The sequence below is a fragment of the Ornithodoros turicata genome, chromosome 9, assembly GCF_037126465.1.
Source record: "Ornithodoros turicata isolate Travis chromosome 9, ASM3712646v1, whole genome shotgun sequence".
Lineage (NCBI taxonomy): Eukaryota > Metazoa > Arthropoda > Arachnida > Ixodida > Argasidae > Ornithodoros > Ornithodoros turicata.
In genome coordinates this window covers 8,019,401-8,039,998 of record NC_088209.1, presented here as the reverse complement: position 1 = coordinate 8,039,998, position 20,598 = coordinate 8,019,401, and the positions used below count along the sequence as shown (strand labels likewise).

Sequence of the window (20,598 nt, the reverse complement as noted above, 5' to 3'; positions counted from 1 at the left end):
GGGGGGGGGGGGAATTTATTGGCAGAAAAAAAAAAAAAAAAAGAAAGGGGAAAGCAGAGAGTGGAGCGTGTCTTACGTCCCTGCGTTCACACCTCCTGGTGAGATATGGAAATCCTCGGAAAGTGAACCCGCTGAACATTACACCATAATTTATAACAATGTCAATGGGTCAAAAAGAATGTCAGGTGTCAGCAGTCTTTAATATTAGGGGGTTTCACCAAAAACAGGCTGAGTAGCTATAAAACAAATATGTAACAAAATAAATAAAAAATCACAACACAATAAAAAAATTTCCATGCTTATGGCGTTTGATCCTTCTAGTTTGTGACGTAAAACATATTTAATTTCTTTGCCCCAATTTGTATAGCATTACCTCTGTACAAGCTGTCAAACAAAACATCTGAACTGAAAAATAAATAAATCAATAAAGTGCACGGAAACTACTATCCGAGAGCTTTAAATGGAGACTTGACAAGAATACGGAAAAAAAAAAAAAAAAGAAAGAAAGAAAAATCCTGTAACACAGAGGATATCGTGATGACCCCCGTGCCATCTGCTTGGAGTCCTGTATTCTGCCTTGGGTTCCCAACAGAAGCAAAGGATGCTTAAGGCAGTCACAGTTTCTGTAGTGTAGCAAAATCCGTCACTGCAGCCAATTACGCATAGGTTTCGCCTGAAGTTTTCGGGAAATATTCTCCCCAACTCGGACGGTAAAAATACGAAAGATCGATTGGTATAAATGGTGATGTGACTGCATTTGCTGCCAAACAAGCTAGTGTGCGTTCTTACAGACAGCACAGTGAGGGCAATTTGCTGGGCATTTCTTTTTCTTCTTCTGCTTTGTCTTTTTAGCTTTCCTTGCTGAGACTGACTCAGCAGTAACTTAATATAGCGAGGCTACTTTATTTTATTACATTTCTTTTCACTTTGTGTATTAGACAGCATTACGACACATTAGCACTCCAGCAATCTCCATGAAACACCACACACATCTGGAGACAAATGTGCAAGAGTGCCGTTACTATACCTTTAGCAGTGGAACAGAGTCGATCCACTTCCTGTCTCCTTCTGGTTCCTGTTCCTGTAAGAACACAGGTATGACAGGCATGAGTGTGGTGTTATCATGATGATGATGATGATGATTGGAGTTTTTTTTTGTGTGTGTGTGTGTAAGGGAGACCCCGGTCATGACGCGCGAGGCTATCTGAGGTGGTATCCTGTGACAGATGTAAAAATATGGGGGTGTCGCATAAAGAGGTCGAAATGCTCTGTCATACACCTCGCTATGTTCCTTAATGAGATTGTAAAGTGAAATACAACCACCATGTTTTCATATACCACCACGTGGAATTCCTCTGCGTCATGACTAGGGTTTGTGGTTTTCGGCATTTATTTTCAACCCAATTCGGGGGGTGTTTATTGGCATTTATATGGGGGACTATAAATCGGATTTTTTCGGCATCTATATTCCACCCCAAAAATAAATGCCTGAATACGGGCATCTATTTATTTCGCATGAAGGAAAGCCTATTTTGCGTGCGAAGTAACAACGAACCGAAAAGAAGTGAATCGATTCATGGTTTCATTAACAATGCCTTTTATTGCCTGTGCCAAACCGGCAAACAAGGAGACTACCTCTTGTTGTAATAGATGCAAGCATACATCATCATGCTCGCATCTGTCACAGCGGCTCGCTCCTTGCGATTAATAACACGCAGTTTAGAGAACGCGCGCTCAACATTAGCGCTAGAAACGGGAATAGCCAGAATGCTTAAGGCGCACTGCGAGGCCATGTGCTGGAAGGGGTCATCCAAAACTGAATGGGAGATATATCCACATGAGGGGCAGGGCATGCAGCATATTCGAAAAACTCGCGCTTTATATCATCCATACGAGATTCATCTCGTAGAACAAATAGGAACAAGTCCTTATACAGTGAAGTGCTTCGAAGTGCCTTGAAGTGCCTGAGGAACGGAAACAAGGGTCACTCCAAGTGGTAACTGGAGCGGAGTAGATAGAGGAATACAAAGAACACAAAAATGAACTAGAAGGCTAGGGCAGGGGATCAGCGATCGGCTTTTGAAACCGTTTGGGAGCTCCGTACACTCGTGATCTCTTTTTAACCCGACAACAACAGACCACAAAGGTTCTGAATAGTAAATTCACTAAAGGCAGGTGTGTCACTAAGTACGTGTGCTGGCAAAGCTGAGGTCATCCTCTTATAAGCGCTTAAGCACAACGAAACAAGGGCACAGCCCGAAAATAATGCCACGCTCGAGAAATAGTCGACAACGGGAGATTCCAAGGGGATTTCCCTTTGCGGTTCCAGGAACGGCAGCTGTCAAGATACAAGAAATTCGGATTTTTTCGGAATATTGCGAATCTGAAAAAAATCATTCGGGGGGTGCTTTCCGGCATTTTTCGGAAAATGCCGAAAACCACGAACCCTAGTCATGACCAGTTTCACATTAATCAATTTCTATATAGTATTTTACAGCACACACAGATGTCTGATAAGAAAAGCAGAGGAAGTCTGCCACGAATCAGTAGATAGATAACACTACAACTACAGTAGAACTTCGTTATAGTAATGTACTTCCGCTTGTAGCTTGTAGTAAAACTCTGCTTATAGTAAACAAGAACTCAGGTCCCAATAGAATCCCTACACATTCAATGGCACACCTGATGTAATAAAACTCCTGATATAATAAAATTTCATCCTGGTCCCAGAGAGTTTACTATAAAGGGGTTCTACTGTATGAGTAGCAGGTAGGCTATTAATTTTTGGGGGAAATGTGGTAAAACGCAACCAGAATGTTTCGTCCTAAATCTGCGGCCGCGTTACCTCGCAGGACAGAAATCAGAAAGTACCGACAGCGACGTCACGGCAGAAAAACAGCTCGCCGAAAAAACCTTGATTACAAATAATTGACTGGAAATTTAACCGAAATACAGTCGCCAAGCGATTTTTTTACTTCTAAAAGCCACAAAATCGGTCTGAATTATCGAGCAGTCCGAATTTTCAGTCAATGACACGAATCACTTGAAGGTGCGGACATCATTTCGTTGTTTCACTTCTTGTCTCCAACAATAGCTTCTTTATGGGTGCTTGTGGTCCGTGTGCGTCACCAAAGGCAAAAAGAAAGAAGGTGAAAAAAAAAAAATCGAGGCGAATATGTACGAAAAATTCAACCAAATTCTGTGACGACAAAATCCGCTAGCTGAATGGGGCACCCGATAATGCCACAACTTTTGTCCTAAATATTGGAAAGTCCGAATTTTTGGAGTCCGAAAAATCGGTCGGCGACTGTACCTTATGCACGGTGAATTCACGCATCATAACGAAGTGTGTTACAACATTGGTGTAGCTTTCGTTTGGGTCCAAACTGTTGCTTAAGCAATCCCCGTACGGCTCACCTGCAAAGGATGAGGTGGGTAATTTGTCCAAACATCCAGCAAATCTGGCTCAGAAAAGAGGGTTTTCGAGAACACTTCATCTGCCACCTTGATGCCGTCATCCAGAAAGAGTGCTCCTACATTATGAGAAAAAAATAAATAAATAGAAACATTTCAGCCCAGTGACTATAAAAAAAAAAAGTTGATGAATGAAAAGCCCATCGACTGGACATACCCATGAGGGCTTCAAAACAGTTGGCCATGGCATGGCGAAGCTCCAAGTCATGACACAAGTCGGAACCATGAGCATAAAGCATGTATTTCTCCAGTTCCAATTTCTGAAACAAAAGTACAGCTACACTGAAGCATTAAGCAGCAGGGCAATGGTAACAGCTATCACTCTGTTATGCGTACATAGTAGCGGTGTGCGAATCCGAATATTTTAAGTCGAATCGAATATCGAATCAAATCGAGGAAAAAATTCCGAATACCGAATCAAATATCGAATATTCGTGCAAAATTTACAATATGTGACTTTTGCACTAAAAGTTTCCATTTTGTAGCCCATGGCTTTAGTGTAATTTTTCTGGCATTAACTGTCACAAGATAGACACGCAATTCTTCCGTTTAAAGCCACTACTCTTTAATTTTACATGAGAGTACTTCCTGCTTTTCAGGTGAGCCTACACTTACTGGGGTACTGGAGTGGTTACCTTCATTTCAAAATTTTATGTCTGGCAGTAGCATGTTATACGGATGAGGCTGTAATTGTTTCAGACAAGCACAGGCCATTTGTGAAACAAACGAATTGGCATCCTGCCTCAGCTTTGCCATCAACACCCTTTAGTTTCTTTGCACTCGCCCTAGGAAGTTGCACTACTGAAATTTTAGACGTAAAGGATATCTTTAAAACACCCTTCTTGTTTGTGGGCTGTAGTCATTATTCGAGAGTCCTAACTTTTTAAAGGCGACCTCACAGACATCAAATCAAAGCCCCCGTCGGTACCGCAAAACTGCATATCGGAGGGGCGCCACCCCTTCCACAGACGATGTCTACAAAACTAACTTTGGATAACTTTATCTTAAACTAAACACTGTCACGCCTGTGTTGATCCTGCAGCAAGGGCAATTTCGTAAAGTGGGCTTCACCTCACGCACAGAAGCATCAGGTGAAGCCCACTTTCCAGTTGTGTCGTTCATATTCGTGAAATAGTCAAATATTCGAAAAAATGAATACTGGATATTCGATTCGCGAATCGAATAGTTCGAGTGTTTGATATTCGATTAGAATTCGAGAACTCGAATATTCGCACACCCCTAGCACATAGAGTCCCTTGCGTCTTTGGGATAAGCCCGGTAGAGCCGTTCTTTATGCCCGGATTTCCGTAATCGTTACACTGGGCAATAATTGGAAGCGAACTTGGCAAAATGTTAAATATTTTATTTTTCATCGGCTTTGTTCTGCCAAATATTGCCCTATTTTGCCTCGTTATAGAGCTCCCCAAAATAAGACCAGATTCATGCCCCTGAACTTCAAAAAACATCAAGCTTGAAAACACAAGGTCGACGTAGAGGATGTGGATGAAACAGCAGAGGGGCTTTCACTGATTAGTGTTTGTTCTTGAATAACAGCAGCATGTTATGTGTACAGATGAACACTGCAGGGTGCTGGATAGGCTAAGACAATAATCTCAGAGGCTAGGCGTGAACAACAGAACAGTAACAGACACAGTCGGCACCAACAATGGTAAAATGCACGTAAAAAAACATAAATGGTGAGCTGCTTTGTGCGGAGCGAACAAGAACTGGCAGATGCATCGAGGATTTCATACGAAGCAGTACTTGCTGTCAGACCTGCTGATCAGCAGCACCAATTAGAAGCAGAGTTTAAAGGAGAACATTCTGAAGGGATCTTCTGACATTTTTTTTTTTTGAAGAGAAAGACCTATCTCTCTTTTTTCTTTTTAAATTCAGCGTTAGCGCCGCCAAGCAACTGTGGCTATGAGCGGTGTACGGGCGTGGAGAGATGGAGAGAGGACAGCAGGAAGGAGTGGGAGATAGGGGAGGTTAGTATGCTTCCTGGGCTGACTTCAGGGGGAACTGTGCGAACATTCGTCCGGAGAGTCTCCGAAAGACCTATCTGTTTTACACAATTGAGTTCTATCTGTTACTCACTCTAATTCCCTAATAATTTCCGAAAAGTGAACTCAAATGACCAGAGAAGGAAGGAGCAGGGAACAGCAGTTGTACCAGTATCGAATATTTCCCTTTCACCCTTTTGCATCCACTCTCTGTAGACATCCATCGCCATCTATATCCCCCCAAAAAATCAAAGCTCAATAAGTCTTGCTGTGTATATCGTGGAATAATTATTATCACACTATTTCTGTCTCGAAACATAAGCAAATTCAACATCAAAGACCGCAACATATCCTTGAGCGGATCGGACACAGACAAAAACATGTGGGAGGCTCATAAATTGAGCCTGAAGTTTTAGGGTTTTACCCGATTCTTCCCCGAATTTGCACCCCGAATTGAAAGTTGCCTCTTTAGGGTGAAACCCGATTTTTACCAGGCAAATTGCCCGCTCTGGGATGTCTGCAGGAATGCACCAACTTAGTTGTCTGGCAGAAAAATGTACTTACAACACCGTTTGTACCAAACCGCTACAGTTAGTTTGAATAACTGAGCCTGATTTCGCCCCCCGATTTTAGCGTAATGGAAGTTTTTTCACCCGAATTCCCATGAATTTAGTGCAAATGTTTATTTACCCAATTTTTACCACCCAAATTTAGAAAAAAATATTTCCCGAAAACTTCAGGCTCTAAACAAGTCATAAACGAGCAACAATGTTAATCAGATCAGAAATAAAGCTTTAAAAAAAAAGCTGTTCCTGTTTTTTAAGGCTCCCAAAATGTGTTTACTTGTTTTTGTCTCTATCCGTTCTGCTCAAACTGAAGGATATGTTGGCTTCTCTGACTCCTCACCAGCTCGCTTGCATCCTGTTACTTTATTAAAATTCAGTATATTTGAAAAATTTCCCAGTACGAAATAATTTAAACCACGGTACCACCATGCTACTCTATCCTTCTGGTGCTGTATCTTCCTCATCATGGTATCACAATCACTGCTTTCACTGTTTAGGCTCAATTCGGTTAATTGTCACAATGACACTAATGTGTATTTTTGCGTATTGTGTATTTTCCTGCCAGAGGTCTCCTCCGTGCATCACAAATAGTTTTTCTTGTCTATTTTATGTCTCATACGTGCTCTGCACAGTTTTTATACATCTCTTTTTAAAAGATAAACCTTGTACGTGAAGCGGGAAACCATTTTTCCAAAGTTAACTCGTGTAAACATTACTGCGTAGGAATTGGAGAGCAGACGACAAACGTTCATGACGGAGCTCTGCCAAACTTTCTGATTACGTCACGTCTGAACCTGAGAGGTTTTCTGAGGTGCAAAGGAAAGCCCTTATGAGAGGACAGTACACCTCTATCTTTATGCAAGCCACCTTGTGCAAGACGCGGAACTTCCTTAGCTAGAGCTCCTAATCACGTAAGCACATTCGAAGATTAAGGGTGTTTTTTTTCTCAAAGTTGTACGCAAATGGCCCCCGCTTCTCCGGGATTTCCTGTTTTCATACAAAGAAGGCTACCACAAAGTTATCATTATCCTCTCTTTCGATCTAATCTAATCTAATCTAATCTAATCATTTTCCTGTACAAATGAAAATACTGGGTAACTAGCGTCGTCTGGTGCAAAAAGTATTAAGCGACACACATGCTTTGCACCGAATGCATATGGACTGCATTATGCGGGGGAAATCAAATTCTGCATACCTTAGCCAACACTGCAAGGTGCTGATTTTGCACAATAGCTGCCCTGTAAGTTGCAAGGCCACCTTCTTCCAAGTCAGGAAACATGAAGAAAAGATGAATGCTAGACAGAAACTCAACAACGGCATCCCCCAAGAACTCGAGGCGTTCATTGTGGTTGATGCTCGAAGCTGTCTCTTCCTGGCGACCAAATCTTGACATGATGTTGATCAGCGTGTTGATCCCTAAGTGAATGATGTAGCAGTTGATAATTCTGTCACAAGGTAAGTTTGAGCTACACGTTAATGAGGGATCTGTACCTCTTTTTCTGGTGTTGAGATAGTGAATCCGTCGATCACCGTACTCGGGTTGCCGGATGCCGCAGTTGGTGAGAGAGTTCCTGGCATGATCAGGATTGGTGCCAAAGTTTTCGCGATATGATGGATGTGTAAGGGCAAGCTGCAAAAAGAAGAAGCGCATGCAGTATTTGCAGAGTAGCAGCATCACATCTGCCACGAGCAGTTCAATGAAACACCCACGATAGAAGAAACCAAGTTCTTTGCCTGTTCTTTGCCTGATCATTGTCATATAGAATGTGATTACCCGTATACACGTATCGAACAGATTGTGGTGGCAGTGACGTGACCAACTGCTGGTCACGACACAACTGTGACGTGTACAATATTTAAGGCCCTCTGTTTTCTGCTGCGGCAAATTCAAAATTCTGCGGCACTGACTTGTAAATTCCGTGATTTTCCGCGGCAAGCAGTCAACAGCTGCATGAAATGGGAGAGACTTTGGTTTATTGGATAATGTGGGAACAAAAAATATGTTATAAAATTACAAATTAAAAGCACTGTTGTGGCTCAGCATTACATACATGGTATCTTGTGTTCTCATCTGATGCAGTCTGTCACCTGAAATAATTTTATACCTGCTGAAAGATCTTTCAGCATCTACAGAGTTCATAGGAACTTTATAGGAAGGAGTTTACAATACAAGCCCTGGGGAAGTTACATTTTTAGTACACTCCTTTTTGTTCTTGGGCTGTAGCCATTATTTAAAAGTCTTAACTTCTTGAAAGCGACCTCCCAGATATCAAATCAAAATCCCCCACTGCTACCGCTAAACTGCATATGGGAGGGACACTGCCCCTTCCTAAGGTGAAGTATACACAATAAACTTGGGCTAATGTTATTCTAAGCTAAACTACAATCTGTCTGTTTTGTCCTGCAGCATAAACAATTTCGTAAAGCAGGCTACAATTTTGTGGGGCGGCTTCACCTCACGCAGGGAAGCGTCAGGTGAAGCCCACTTTCGGGAGGTGTCATTTGTATTCGGCGAATAGTCAAATTATCCGGAAACCCGAATATTGGGTAGTTCAATTCGTGAATCGGATACTTCGAGTTATTGATATTCGATTTGAATTTGAGAACTCTAATACCCACACACCCTTAAAAATAAAGGATTCCGTGAAACTCTGTGCCAAACGAAGGATTCCGTGATTAGGTAGTTCCTAATTCCGCGAAATTTCGCGGAATCACGGAATCGCGAAAAACGAAGGGCCTTAACAATATTTAATAGTGATTGTGCTTAAAAAGCATTCTATAAGTAGGAAGTGACTTTTTCGGGTTATCCCCCGATTCTGCCGGGCTATTCCCCCCGAACTGACCTCAGACCAGCTCGGGTTAAACCCGATTTCTTCCAGTCACTATGAAATCCTCAGGTGATGTTTTCACTGAAGACGAACAAAGGTCACCAAGTGTAACACATGTAAGAATGGGTCACTTGCGTTCCCAGCAATACACCCATGTGTGTCAACACCGTCCATGCCTTCGGGGGTTACCGCTGGTGGATCACGATCCCACAAAAAAAAGATAATAAAGAGAGAGAGAGAGAGATTAGGAAAGGAATTAATACAGAAGAGGAGACACAAAAACACCCAATAACAACCAAAGGCACAATTATCGCCCGATTTCCCTCCGAATTACAGATTCAAAAATATTGCCTGATTTTTACCTCCCGAACCTGAGAAAAGCATTTAACCCGAAAAAGCCACTCCCTATCTATAAGTTACGTGCGTTACAATGTAAGTTATGTGTGGTAGAAACCATCAAATTTACCGATATCATGAAGATACTGATATGGCAATGAAGATCCAAAACACAGCGCGAGAAGACACGACGGAAGAAGAGAGGACAGGACAGGCGCTGACTCCAACGAACAGTTTAATAACACAAAAACCAGTACGCAGGCGCACAGCCGCCAACCCAGTCACCCACCTTGGTACAAAAGCGCAGACGCTCAGACAGACACAATCACTACCGCCGCGACAACATCCTCCTCTCCCCCGATAACAAAGACACAGAAGTTTGGCTCACACACCTACCGCCTCTATCCCCGATAAAAAACGCTTCAGATAACTCCCGCGCACCCTTATCTCTGCTCCTAGATAGCACGACAATCTGACTAAATAGCGGAGTACACTTACATTTGGTAACATGCATAGGCAAATGACGCGTGTCCGCACTAGACAAAGACCTTTCATGCTCTCGGGCCCTGTCGTTAACACACCGGCCAGTCTGGCCAATGTACACCCTATCGCATGTGAGTGGGATCTCATAAACTACCCCCACCGCACAGCTAACGTACTGGTGCTGATGGCTCTTGCCACAAGAGACTTTAGGCTTACTACGATCAACTTTTGAACAAAGGCCCGAGAGCCTGCAAGGCGCCGAAAATACCATAGGTACACCGTACCTATTAGCCACTCTTTTCAAATTGTGCGATACTCTGTGCACGTACGGAACAACCATACATCTAGTAGAACCCCTCGCCACTTCCCCCCTAGGTTTCCGCACCTTTCCTTTAACCTTTTGGAGAAGGCCTTCGGCTACACTCGCCAACAGCCTTGTGGGGAATCCAGCAGCACCCAACCTGTCAACCTGGGCCGTGAAACTCTCCAACAAAACGTGCTCACAAGACTTATTTAGAGCGGATTCCAAGCAGAGCAAAGCAATAGCGCGAATTCAGAATGCTTCTGGGCTTGCCGTGGATAATTTCATGACTCTTTTGGAGTTCTATTTGGGGGCGACGGTAGTGCAGCATGAGGATAGGCTGTTTTTGCAGCGTCGGGGTATTTGCATCGGGTCGTGTGTGGCGCCGATTTTGTGCGACATTTTTCTTTCCGCGGTGGATAGAGGGGTAAGATCTGTTCTGGATGATGGGTCTGTGCTTAGAATTTGTCGGTACGTTGACGATTTCCTGGTTGTTGTGGGGCGGCGCGCTGATGATTGCTATGAGAATATTGTTAGTGGTGTGTTACAGCAATTTCACTGTGGAGGGAAAGGGTTGTCGTTCACGTCCGAGCTACAGGCGAATGGGCGTATACAGTTCCTCGACCTTAATATCCGTGTTGGGGAGAAGCGCTTGTGTTGGGCCTTCCACCCGAGGGCAAAGAAGGACCTGATGCCTTTTGACTCAGCCCAATCTAAGACTGTGAAGCGCGCTATTGCTTTGCTCTGCTTGGAATCCGCTCTAAAGAAGTCTTGTGAGCACGTTTTGTTGGAGAGTTTCACGGCCCAGGTTGACAGGTTGGGTGCTGCTGGATTCCCCACAAGGCTGTTGGCGAGTGTAGCCGAAGGCCTTCTCCAAAAGGTTAAAGGAAAGGTGCGGAAACCTAGGGGGGAAGTGGCGAGGGGTTCTACTAGATGTATGGTTGTTCCGTACGTGCACAGAGTATCGCACAATTTGAAAAGAGTGGCTAATAGGTACGGTGTACCTATGGTATTTTCGGCGCCTTGCAGGCTCTCGGGCCTTTGTTCAAAAGTTGATCGTAGTAAGCCTAAAGTCTCTTGTGGCAAGAGCCATCAGCACCAGTACGTTAGCTGTGCGGTGGGGGTAGTTTATGAGATCCCACTCACATGCGATAGGGTGTACATTGGCCAGACTGGCCGGTGTGTTAACGACAGGGCCCGAGAGCATGAAAGGTCTTTGTCTAGTGCGGACACGCGTCATTTGCCTATGCATGTTACCAAATGTAAGTGTACTCCGCTATTTAGTCAGATTGTCGTGCTATCTAGGAGCAGAGATAAGGGTGCGCGGGAGTTATCTGAAGCGTTTTTTATCGGGGATAGAGGCGGTAGGTGTGTGAGCCAAACTTCTGTGTCTTTGTTATCGGGGGAGAGGAGGATGTTGTCGCGGCGGTAGTGATTGTGTCTGTCTGAGCGTCTGCGCTTTTGTACCAAGGTGGGTGACTGGGTTGGCGGCTGTGCGCCTGCGTACTGGTTTTTGTGTTATTAAACTGTTCGTTGGAGTCAGCGCCTGTCCTGTCCTCTCTTCTTCCGTCGTGTCTTCTCGCGCTGTGTTTTGGATCTTCATGTATAGTCACCAACGTGCCCAACAGCGAGTCCTCTTGATATGGCAATGTTTTTAACTTATGTGACCTAGTACTTCACTATGCAGATCCAGCTTGAAAGACAAATTTTTATTTCTATTGCAAAATTTGAACACACAATCCCACATTTGTATCAGGATTTGAAATGAATGCACAACTACCGTATCTGCTGCAGAATTAGAAAAATCAAAATACAGTCACTGACTGATTTTTTGGACACCGCGTTACTTGTACGTGCTCAATTATTCAGACACCCCACAGAGCCCCCATATAGAACAGCGCCCTAAATCTTGGTTGCTTGCCGTAGACCCATTGCCCAGCATGAGTGTCCGCTCATGTTTGTTGTTAGAAGGTAACTCAAATGGAGGAAGGTCACGCCACGGTGCTTCCTATGCTTTTGTCCCCAAAATAACAAAGACGGTTAAGAGCATCAACTATTTACTATATACATTAAAAAACAAGACTTTCGTGCAGTAGGCTGTGCTTCTTCAGGTTTGATGACCTGTTACAAGTGGTGAAGGATATATAAAAAAAAAAACAAGTCACATGGTACAAGAGAAAAGGGTAAGGGTGAAGAGAACTACAAACGCAATACAAATATAAACAAAAATAAAAACAAACGCAATCAATAGGAGGTGGCTGGACAAGGTCAGACAGACATACAGATGAGTCGGAGTTGTACGTGGAGGAAACCAATGAACATCACATGAATAGGCACAGCAGCCAGTTGGCACAAAGAGCTTTAGAATGCGTACGGGGAATTAAGGCTCAAGGGCGAAGGATTGAGGAGACACAGCACCTTGATGGCTAAGAGCTTCCAGACTCTGGGAAAGTAACGCGGAGTTGGTGTCTTACTGATTGTGTATCATCGTGTATGATGCGAAAAATGGCAGACAAGTGATAATACAATAAATAGACTCATAGTATAAAAAACTGTAATGGGCCGCTGTACACGTCGATGCCGTGCGGCTGTAACGTTGCAAATTTCGAAATGAAATAGGATTCTCGATTTTTGCGTTTGATGTCATTAGCGTACCCGGATTCTAAAATAGTGATAAGTATATGCGTATGCAGATCATGTCCCGGAAGATTAAAATGTAGCGATACAGGTCACTGACGTTTATTAACAATATCTGATTTATGGCCATAAAATCTTTCACGGATGGTGTTACGTGTTTCGCCTATGTATTGTTTATTGCACAGTTTGCATGTAATGAGATAGCAGACATTGAATGAGTTACAGTGAAGAGACTGCCGAATAGAGAAAACGAAACCATTAGCAGTGATACAGGTGGAGGTGCATGTTGCAATAAATAAGCAAGTTTGGCAGCGGTTACTGTTGCAAGGAGCACAACCGGGACTCTGTTCATTATTGCGGGAGGAAGTGAGTAAGTCGCGTATGTTACGTGATCTCTGGAATGTCCCAAGCTGGCCAGCAACCACACAAAACTGTCGCCCCACCCTGGATACGAATTGTACCTTCCGTATCACATTGAAATGCATCCTGTACTACACAACTGCTAACTCGAGGGTATAGAGGAGCTGCATGTCCAGTTCCACCTTTTTCTGCGGTTACAGTCACCAATCATACGTCATTTCAGTGTACTTTCCTTGCAGTAGCAGTGCTTCCTGACAAAACATGTAGTAATCTTGGTCATCAATAACAAAGTGATATTGGTTTAAACTTATTTAGTCTAAAGGTGCATTCTCTTTGAAAGAAAAGTGCTGCACCAGTGCTCATGTACACACATGATTAATGACAAAACAAACGTGAGAGGGTTGCGCTTCTTGAACTACTTCAGGGGGTGCAAGCAATGCAAGCGAAAAGAATGAACCTTTTGAAAGTCAGCAAAAAATAGTGTCAGTTGCTCTTTTGCTGTATCCTTGGTAATTTGCGTAATGGAAGCACAAGAAATCGTTTGGGAACTACAAGGTTAGGCTAGCAAATGTTGCACATTTCAATGATATACTGTACAATAACCCTGTATAATAATGCGGACAATGTGATCGTGCTGAACCGACCAATGACAAGATTATTCGACAAAGGCCTGCTGGATCCATTAACTGGACCTACACCGAAGACGATGTGCGAGATACGATGCGGCCATTCAACTCTGCGCTGATGTAGTGTTGTGATTCGTGTATGTACTGCGATAAAATATCTCACGGAGATGTACGAGTGGACATGATCACATGGAAACCAAAGGGATTGCATCAACAAAACGCTGACAAGTTTTTCCAGCCACTGAGCTGAACAAACAGTTTTTTTGTTGTTGTCAGATTAGTTTTTCTGGACTGCTAGATCATTTGCTCTATTTTATGCAATCCCTGTAGAGCCTGAAAGATCAGCGACGCTACTGACAGGTGCTGTCTCTTTCTTAGTTATACATTCAATCATTGCACAATGCTACATGATGCTGATGCACTGAGGGGTTCAACACAGTGTGATACAGTGCAACACAAGATAGGATAAAACTGGGCAAGCTATGTGACACAAATTTATGACATGAAAGGATATGCAATAGATATGCAACATCGTGATACCACCATTATATTTAGTGCCTGCTGTTTTCCAGAAATATTTTTTTTTCTAAATTTGGGGGTAAAAATCGGGTAGATAAACATGTGTTCTGAATTCATGCAAATTAGTGGTAGAAAAACTTTCAGTACGCTAAATTCCGGAAGAAATTGGGCTCAGTTACTGAAACTTTACTGGTTTGGTACAAGTGGTGATATAACTGCATTTGCGGCCAAACAAGTTAGTGTGCATTCCTACAGACGTCTCAGCGCGCGCAATTTGAAGGGTAAAAACCGGGTTTCCCCCTAAAGAGGCAACCCTCAATTCGGGGGCAAATTCGAGGAAGAATCGCGGGAAGTCCTGAAACTTCAGGCTCCAATTATATTGAATCATGGTTGGCCCAGAACTTACTGAACACCCTCTTATGCACTGAAGTATTGTACTTATGCCTTCCTTAATAAAACTGAAATTTTGCAAAACAACAAAGTGATGATGTTGATAGTTGCTGCATCAATCATTCATACAGTGCATTTCCACCTTTTTTTTTATGTAGACAAATGGCAACAAACTTGTATTTTCAAACATTTCTTTAGACAACTGCTGCGGGACCTTGATCATAGGATTTTACAGAGTTTCCACAAAGACCGCATCATTGGAACAACACCCTGTTACTGCTTCTACCTTGCACTACTATTATTGTTATCATGAGCACCATCCAGTGACACATCTCGTTCAGATATTCTCACCATGAGGCTCGCTGAGATTGGAAGGACCAAGTTAACAAAGAACAATGTGAGAATGTCAACCCTAGCATTAAGGCAGCAACCACACAAATGGTTCTCTGTACGAAAAACTGGTCGTGACGCAAATATCCGAGACCACCAGCAAACAGCGATTTCCCGGTGGTATTTTGCGGTATGGAGCCCCTAGCGTCCTTCTTGATAATGAAACTGGTGGAACATACTAGAGGAACATACGCAACAGACAGCTAAGATTTCAATGTTGAACATATTGCTTCATACAGAAAATTTGTCCACAGTAGCTCATAAACATAATACACGAAGATGCAACAGCAAGGTACACTATAATTCACCAGACTCCCTGACTGGTCGAGAGGGGTGCGTCATTTTCCTTGTTTGCTGTTAGGATCTGCTTAATGCAGACGTCAGTAAAATCAGTTGGTGTGTATCGTCTTCTGAGGCTAGCAGAAAAACCACGAAGTTCTTGTTGTTTGTCCATCGAGAGGAGTCCATACGCGGTTGTCACTCACTCAGCAGCAAAATAAGGACGATTTTTAAAAAAAGGACATACCTGCAACAAATAACGGTCCTTGAAACTTGTTCCAATACCAGTTTCAAGATGGTCCAGAGATTTATGGAAACGGAGGTGACACACAAGCACCGGAAGCAGCAGGGCATGCTGCGATAGATAAAGGTTAATTTTCTAACCATTCATATTCAGAGAACCTTCTCCTTCTGGTTGGTAGACAATAAGAGCTCCTGACATACAATTGGCAGCTACCTTGACACACTTAAAGGAGCAATGAAATGAAGTTTAGAATTGCTCAAAATCCTACTACTGAAGAAAAAAAGAAAGAAAAAAAAAAGAAAGAAAGAAAGAAAGAAAGAAAGAAAGAAAAAGAAACAGCTGATGCCGCGGGCAATGTTACTCCAAGCAAGCATCAAAGAATGAACGAAAGAACCTCGCTCTCGTGGTCCGGTCGGAAACGCGGGTCTTGGAAATACGGTCCTATGATTTCTAATGCTCCTGATAACCACCATGTAAAATATTTCAGAAGAAATCGAATCGTGTGATTTGTAATCATACTTTCTTCTACAATTTTTTTTAATGCCGCGGTTTGCCTGGAGGAAAAGCAGCTGTACATGATCATGTGCAGGATCATGTACATAAGGGATCCTCAATAACTGCTCGAACATGAGAAAAAAAAAAACATCACGAAAAAGTCGGAATGACGTGCCGCCAAAAAAAACATTTATCGATGCTCGAAAACTTTTGTTCCACTGTCAGCACTCTGCACCGTTTTGGTCGTGCCATCTTTGTAACGATTCCAGGATGCACAATGTAAGAAGGTTCCCAAGAAGAGATGGCGAAATGTAACTCCAACTGACACTCACTAACATGGCACTGCGAGGGAAAATGAAAGTAACAGAGGAAATCGTGAACGTGTTACACTTGCAGGAGAACTGTAACGACCTTCCCGGCCATCGTTGCAACCGCTCCGTGCAACAACACGGCAATACTGGCCAATCCCCCTCTCCTTGTAGAATGAGACTGTAGGGCAACTAAACTTCCTCCGCTGCGCACCTGACAGAACAGTAGAAAAGAACTCGGGCAGATGTCGACGCTAGACTGCTGTGCAATCATGAGACAACTGATGTTCTGAGGCTGGAACAACATAGGAAGGACAGACACATACAAAGCCTCAAATTGCCTAAGGAATTAACGATGAAAGATGGAAGTCACTGAAAAGGTTAGCTAGCTGTAGGACTCGAACCCACATCTTCTGGATTATTGGTCCAGGGCTCTTTCCAATAAGAAAGGAAAGATCCCTGGACTGGCATCCAGAAGATGTGGGTTCGAGTCCTACAGCTAGCTAACCTTTTCAGTGACTTCCATCTTTCATTGCTGTGCGATAATTACTCACACCTTCAAAATTTTTGCAGACGATATTTCGAGATATCCAAACTTTGTCTTGAAAACCTTCAAGGTAAGTGGTGACAAATGCGTGGGAAGCGCAGGAGATAATGCCACGACGCAAGAAACTTTCGATTTGATTGATTTTTCGACATATCCGAGTACCGCAATTTCACGCTCATAAGCCGCAGGACCAATTTTTAGGAACGTTTTGAAAGTTTTCGGGCAGATAAGCCGCAAGCAATATGACACGACTGATTTGTGCGACAAAGGAAACCATAGAGAAGGACATAAACCCTGTGGTCCATACTCCGGGGTCAGCATGGTGTACAACAAGGTCAGTTTTAGTGTTATATACCAATATCGGACTGTGCCCTTGTTGCACGTTTTTCATAGATCAACGGGTCAGTGGCCTTCCAGAAGACATGAATCACTTTCACCACTTTCGCTAAAGCTGCTTGGGGGAAGGCACCAGGAAGGTTTGATTTGATTTGATTTGATTTGATTTGACTTTACTGGTGCAAGGATATCAAAGATCATGCGGCACCAGGAAGGTCAGTCTACTCGAATGTGGACGCGCCAGTGTTGCACATTGTTCGTGTATTGGCAGGGCCATACTGTTCCAAAGACATTGTCGACACTCTAGTTAAAGCCGGCGTATGGGGAAAGTACCAGGAAAAAATGGACATCAGATAGTCTGCACCGGTGGATAAGCCACAGAACGCGTCTGTGACAAAAAAGCCGTGGCTAATACGGGTGAAATTACGGTAAAACTTCCAAGTTCTACTGTAGTCATCTCTTTCCACTTATTTCAAAAAGTTGTGGTTGTAATGTTTCTCACAATTTCACCTTTCTTAAATTTTTTTTTATTCAACTGTGTCAAAGGTGTGGTCTATTGCATTCCCCTCGAATGCGGAATTTGATACGTTAGCCAAACGGGCAGGCATTAAAACGTAAAACTAAAGGAGCATGAAAGGAATGTCAAAAAAGAGTGTTGTAATTGTTTTCTTTCTTTAAGGAACCCCGCTGCCCGGCTTTTGGCTCAGTTTAAGGAAATTTCTTCCACGGGGAATAGACCCTTTTCAAAAGTCAGTCTGGCCACCTTCTAGCAGACGACATTCGGCCATATCTTGGGCACGCCGTACCTGCGGCGCCGTTTATGGTAAGCGAGCGCGCGATGGCGAACGAGAAGTCAGTGGTCGAGAGACTTGACGAACATACCAAATGGGTTTTCCCAAAGACGTGTGGACCCTTTTTGTGAACATATGAGTTCATCTGGCACGTCTGGCCGCGCTAGCGAGAACAGTGTGCGTGTCATATACGGATTCAACTTCCATCCACGTTGCTTTCTCGACTTTCAGATACGGTACACCATATTTTTGCACGCTGTATTGTGTTTCTTATCGACATTTCAAGACCAGTCGTGTATTTTGAATGTGGGACCTTACTGTGTTGCATGCTTTCGCCGATGCTTCCTACTATATCCTACTATATGTTCTATGCTTTCGCCTGCGAGGTATTTATAGTTCGCCCATTTAGAATGGCAACAGAACGCTTTTGACGTTAGCTATTTGGAAAGCCATGTATCATGTGAACTTTAGCCGCCAAACAGTTTGTGCACACGCCTTGTTCCCTTCGGCGTCTCTCATGCCACGCTGGCTGCAGAAGGGCACGCAACAACAGACTGACATTACAAATGCAGATGGATGAACAACTCATGAAAAGAGCGATGCTTCGATGAGAAAGCAGACCAAGTCCCTGGTGGCGGACGACAAAAGTCGTGCGGTTCAAACAGAGCCGTAATATCCGCGCGCGGGCAACGCTTCCATCCTTGCCCAAAATATGGCGGACGCGCGCTGCCAGAGCGTAGTTGGCTCGCCTTACACTAGATGGCGCTGACTTATGAAAACCCTCTATTATGTCAGCGTTCCCACGGTTTGACCTTGCCACATGTCCGGAGACTTTTGGGAGGGTAGGTTTTACGTCATGAAATGTTTTGTTGCGATTGAGAACATGCCATCACCATCCTTCCTGTTTTCTCGTTCTGTAATCCTAATTTTATGTCTTCTGATTACGATCCTTGTTCGTTCTCGTACAAGGGTGCACGTTATCTGCACAATCTGCTGCAGCCGAAAGCAAAAGATCTATCAAGTAGAATTTCATGGCTCCTTTGTGCACTTGCCATTCTAGAAATAATACTGGACGCTCGTGAGAGCAAACTGCGATAAAGGCACCCACCTGAACAATGTCACACATCATGCCTGTCCTGTAAAAGTTTTCGCTGCTCACGACGACTGTCACGTCCCTCTTCAGGTTGCTGAAGCAGAAAGAAAAAAGAATGACCATATTAATTTGTTCTTGACTGTTGAAACATTGACAGCAGCAAGGATGCACTCTGTTTTTAAATCACAGAACAAGTGAACAAGGTATCTCAGAAAATAACAAACTCCCTTAATTGCTCGCACATGGAGTCTACAAATGCAGATTCAGCAGGCAGAGATAACTGCAGTATCCCTCAATGCAGTGCGCTGTAATCGTGTAAAGCCGCAAAGGCAAATGTCTGTTTGTGATTTCTTCTGAGTTGATTGCGGAGTTGCCGTGACAGCTTGGTGTGCAGCCACGGAGGAGAAGGAACGCAAACTCTGCCACGGCACCATTGAGAATCTTTTGTGGCGCTCACGTTTCGTGGTAGACTAGCTCCTCCGATCTTACACCTTGGTAATGCAGTTTTTCGTCTCCTCTAACACAACCAGTGTGTATGTTAATTAATAATTAATTTGATACGTATATATCACGTTTGTACATGAGGGAAAATTAACTTTTTAATTTTTTTTTTCATTTTTGAACTTTCTTCTGGAACTGTTGAATCTGCAAGTAATTGCTTCAAAAGTCTCGGAAAGCATGACCTCTCTGTGGACTGTTACACCATCACTGATTGAGTATCGCAGTAGGAGAACCCTGACCAAAATAGAGCACATTCTGACACGGCCTGTTGTCATCTGTCGTCGATATCTTTCTGTATTTTCATGCTGCGTTGCTCAATCAATGGCTACCTACTACCAGCTAGCCTGAGCAATTAAGGCATGCAGAGACAGAAAATTGTTGTAGGAAGTGCACACACAGATGCACAACAGATATGGGGTCTTCAAGGATATTTTGCAGAAGCTGTAGTTGTCTTTTTCCTACCTCTCACTTTGCCATTCCCACCTCTCCAAGATGCCTTTACCCCTCCAAAACCAAATACTATTCACCCAGAAACACCTTTCCCACCTATCAACTTGTGAAAGCAGTTCAAATGCCGGGGACTGACATCTTTAATGGGTATATATATACACCGGCAAACAACTATACAACTACAAAATTTGACGTTTCGAAACTCATGAGAGTTTCATCATCAGAAAAACGTACCACAAGCTGCAGGTCCCTTTTTATGTATACATATACATAAAGTGCATACATAAGAAGGACCTGCAGCTTGTGGCACGTTATTCTGATGATGAAACTCTCGTGAGTTTCGAAACGTCAAATTTTGTAGTTGTATAGTTGTTTGCCGGTGTATACACCCACTAAAGGCTTCAACTCGTGCAATGTCGGCAGCAACTATGGACGAATCTCTCGCTCCCGGCCGCAGCGGAGAGGCTCGTATAACTGGCGGCTGCACATCGGCGCACACTTCTAGCTCAAAAGAAGAGAGACGACATCAGAGCGCTGACAACCCATAGAGATTTGATTTGATTTGATTTGATTTGGTTCTTATTGTGCCCATTAACAGCCCATTAAAGGGCCTTGTGATGGTACACATACAGGGAAAAAAG

General features: G+C 43.4%; 1 protein-coding gene across 1 annotated transcript in view; it reads right to left on the bottom strand.

Annotated features, from left to right (window-relative positions):
* The window catches only part of LOC135368082 (ribonuclease 3-like), a 71,511-nt gene that overhangs the window by 14,304 nt on the left and 36,609 nt on the right, over positions 1–20,598 (bottom strand). The window contains exons 14-20 of the mRNA XM_064601158.1: positions 19,022–19,100; positions 15,440–15,547; positions 7,535–7,673; positions 7,239–7,459; positions 3,632–3,734; positions 3,418–3,533; positions 1,028–1,081 (exon numbers count right to left, since the gene is read on the bottom strand). Of these exons, the coding sequence (XP_064457228.1) occupies positions 1,028–1,081; positions 3,418–3,533; positions 3,632–3,734; positions 7,239–7,459; positions 7,535–7,673; positions 15,440–15,547; positions 19,022–19,100 (820 nt within the window). The remainder of the gene's footprint in view (positions 1–1,027; positions 1,082–3,417; positions 3,534–3,631; positions 3,735–7,238; positions 7,460–7,534; positions 7,674–15,439; positions 15,548–19,021; positions 19,101–20,598) is intronic.